The sequence below is a fragment of the Sinocyclocheilus rhinocerous genome, unplaced genomic scaffold (genome assembly GCF_001515625.1).
Source record: "Sinocyclocheilus rhinocerous isolate Xijiao unplaced genomic scaffold, SAMN03320098_v1.1 C36971669, whole genome shotgun sequence".
In the NCBI taxonomy this organism is placed as follows: domain Eukaryota; kingdom Metazoa; phylum Chordata; class Actinopteri; order Cypriniformes; family Cyprinidae; genus Sinocyclocheilus; species Sinocyclocheilus rhinocerous.
This window is the reverse complement of record NW_015787176.1, coordinates 1-2,984: the sequence shown is the minus strand read 5'-3', so window position 1 is coordinate 2,984 and position 2,984 is coordinate 1. Positions and strand designations below refer to the sequence as shown.

General features: G+C 40.2%; 1 protein-coding gene across 1 annotated transcript; it reads left to right on the top strand.

Annotated features, from left to right (window-relative positions):
• The first annotated feature begins 6 nt into the window (after positions 1 to 6).
• On the top strand, positions 7 to 2,844 carry LOC107736809 (thioredoxin-interacting protein-like). The gene is made up of 6 exons (XM_016548157.1): positions 7 to 62; positions 734 to 809; positions 902 to 1,049; positions 1,142 to 1,501; positions 1,792 to 2,085; positions 2,183 to 2,844. The coding sequence occupies exons 2-6, from the start codon at positions 781 to 783 to the stop codon at positions 2,189 to 2,191; spliced, it is 840 nt and encodes a 279-aa protein (XP_016403643.1). The 5' UTR covers positions 7 to 62; positions 734 to 780; the 3' UTR covers positions 2,192 to 2,844.
• Positions 2,845 to 2,984: the final 140 nt, after the last annotated feature.

The window sequence follows — 2,984 nt, the reverse complement described above, 5'->3', positions numbered from 1 at the left end:
CAGGGATGAGATTGAGTACCTGAAATATGAAGAAGTTCTTCACCTTGATCATCAGCCAACAGGTGAGGCACAAACTTTGGTTAACTCGGTGTGCGAATTTAATCGGTCATTTCCGGGGGGCATTTTAAGTTGTTTTTGCCAAGCTAACTAACCGTCATCTATCTTAAAGATATGTTGAACAAAAACTAATACTTGCTATATTGTAATATATTTACGAAATCTATAGCAAAGTGATAAATAATGACTGAACGTCCCTTTTTCGATGTACCGTCCAGCGTAAAGCGTTCACGTACGCACTGTTGCTATAGTAACCTCCCTTAAAGCTACTTAGCTAGCGCACTCTGACTAACCTATACGCTAAACTTACTTTAGTTGTAACTTACAAGTTTTAAATCGTAAATGTACGTATTTAAAACATAACGTAAAGAACTACAACATTTTGTTTTGACTCCCAGTAGTTCACTCTCATAGTTTGAATGAGGGTGGACTTGGACAGTTGTTTTTCTCCCCTATAATTTAACTCAAATTTTGGTGTCTAATTGGTGTCTTTGTTGTCTCAGAATTTAGTTTGAGGTGGTCAATTTAGAAATGGGGGGTTGTGGGGGGGTGAATGTAAGTTTAAGACTTGTTTATTGAAAAATCTTTCCTAAATTGAAAATTTGAAAGACATGAACATACAGTAATTCAATAATGACAATTGAGTGTTTCTCAAAGCGCAATCTCTCCTTCGCAGATGCAGATGGCTCCATCACTCTCAGTCCTGAAAACAGATACGAGTTCATGTTCGGGTTTGAACTTCCACAGTCAGGGTGGGTTTCATTTCAAAATTCCCCTTTACATTGTTATTGCATTCAAATAATTTAGCCACAATTTTAATGTAAGATCTGCCCCTCCCGAACAGGTGCCTTGTTTCCTCCTATGTGGGGAAGTTTGGCTCAGTCCGATACTACGTGAAGGCCGTCATAGAGAAATCAGGCCATCAGTATGCGGAATGCAAGCGATATTTCGAGGTGGAGGAACCCATTGACGTCAACACCCAAGAGCTCATGGTGATTAAGTCCAGACAGTTCACACACATTTCTGTGAAATGGATGTGATTAAAACGTGAGAGAGTAATTCAGCCCTTTGTGCTTCCTCTCAGGCCCCAGTTACAGGAGCAAAACAGAAGAAAGTCACCTGCATGTTTATTCCCGACGGCAGCGTTTCCGTGGCCGCTCGCGTAGGCCGGAAGGGTTACGGTGAAGGAGAAGACATATGCATCGATGCTCAGTTTGAGAACTCCTGCTCTCGGATCGTCGTTCCTAAAGCCGCCATCATTGCCAAGCACATTTACCGGGCAAACGGCCGCACCAAAGAGTTTCACGAGAAGCTCACTTCTGTCAGGGGAGACCACATCGTCTCTGGCATGTGTGACGTGTGGCAGGGGAGAGTGCTTCGTGTGCCAAAGCTGAAGCCAACTATCCTGGGCTGTGACATTATCCACGTTGACTATTGTCTGAGGGTGAGTTATATTCTTGATAATCAATGCAGATGCTTTGGACTCCACCTGCGGATCTGAGCTTACACTTTGAAAAATAAACGTTTTTTATTGTCATTGATGGTTCCATGAAGAACCTTTACCATCCTTTCCATTGCACAACACATTCTTTAATGTGGAAAAAGTTTCTAAATGTTCTTCACACTGTTCACTGAAAGGTTCTTTGGGGAACCTAAAATAGTTCACTGCAAAAACCTCCTTTTGGAATCTTAATTTTTAAAGAGTGTATGTCATCTCTTTCTCCCCTGGCTCAGATCTACTTGCATATCCCAGGAAGTGAGAAGCTCATCTTAGATCTTCCTCTGGTCATCGGGACGATCCCCTACAATGGCATGAACAGTCGCACCAGCAGCATGAGCAGCCAGGACGACAGTGGCACCTCCAGCACCTGCGTGTCACTTCCGTCTTCTCCACCTAGCTACAGAGAGATCTCCCGAGACGACCACATTGAGAGTTCCTTCATTCCTCTCCTAGATGATTATGACGAGGATGACAGTCCTATATTCATGCGCATTCATGCGCTCCCCCCTCCCCCAGCATACACTGAGGTACACATGCACATATAAATAGACATATATAAACATAGCCTCAACCATAGTTGAGATTGCACTAAGGATTGTGTCTGTCTTTCTTCTGATTAAACAGCAAAACTAAGACTGCATCGGAAGTGGAGTTCTCCTTCAAAAGAGACTCCAACGGAAGATCAAATGCAGGGAGATTCAGATTTCAGATCTCAGAATGACACTGCTAATGGACTATGCATGCTTGACTTCAGAGTTGCGGACTATGAAATGCTATGTCACGCCAAGAACTGGTTGATTGCAAGTCGGTGAAGTCGTCTGAAGCTGGACTGTTTTGCTGATGTAAGAACCCACCTCTTGAAAATGACCACTGACGTCTTCATGTTTAATTCTGAAGAATCCTCAGAATCTGAGAGAGTTTTTACATTTATGATTTTGCCATATTGGCATAATATTCTGTCTGCACATATTTCAAATTGGAAAGTGTTTGTGGTAGATAAGCCTTCGGATTATAGAGACAATATTTTTGTAATGCACAAAAATTTTATGCAGTTTTGTGAGTGGAAACAATTATATATCATTATGAGTTGTTTGCTGAGCTGTTGGTGTGCTGTGTCTAGTATTACAGTCTTTCCTAGCAGCATGTGTATTTCTAATTTAATATAGAAATTAGAATATGCATATATAGTATATAGTCAGTTTTTAATAGTATATAATTGAGTATTACTGTCAAGTTAATCCACTTTGAAATTTGAAACGGATGGTTATGTGCATTTTGTACTCTTGATTTTTTATTTTAACTTTTTTTTATTTTGAACTTTTAATAACATTACAGAATACAATAAAAATGAAATTATCAATGTAATCAAGTGTCATTTGTATGAGATCTATCTATCTATCTATCTATCTATCTATCTATCTATCTA

Coding starts and splice junctions, on each gene's coding strand:
- LOC107736809 (XM_016548157.1), top strand. CDS start 781: ATGTTCGGGTTTGAACTTCCACAGTCAGG. Junction 810..901: donor TTTGAACTTCCACAGTCAGG/GTGGGTTTCATT, acceptor CCTCCCGAACAG/GTGCCTTGTTTCCTCCTATG. Junction 1,050..1,141: donor TCAACACCCAAGAGCTCATG/GTGATTAAGTCC, acceptor GCTTCCTCTCAG/GCCCCAGTTACAGGAGCAAA.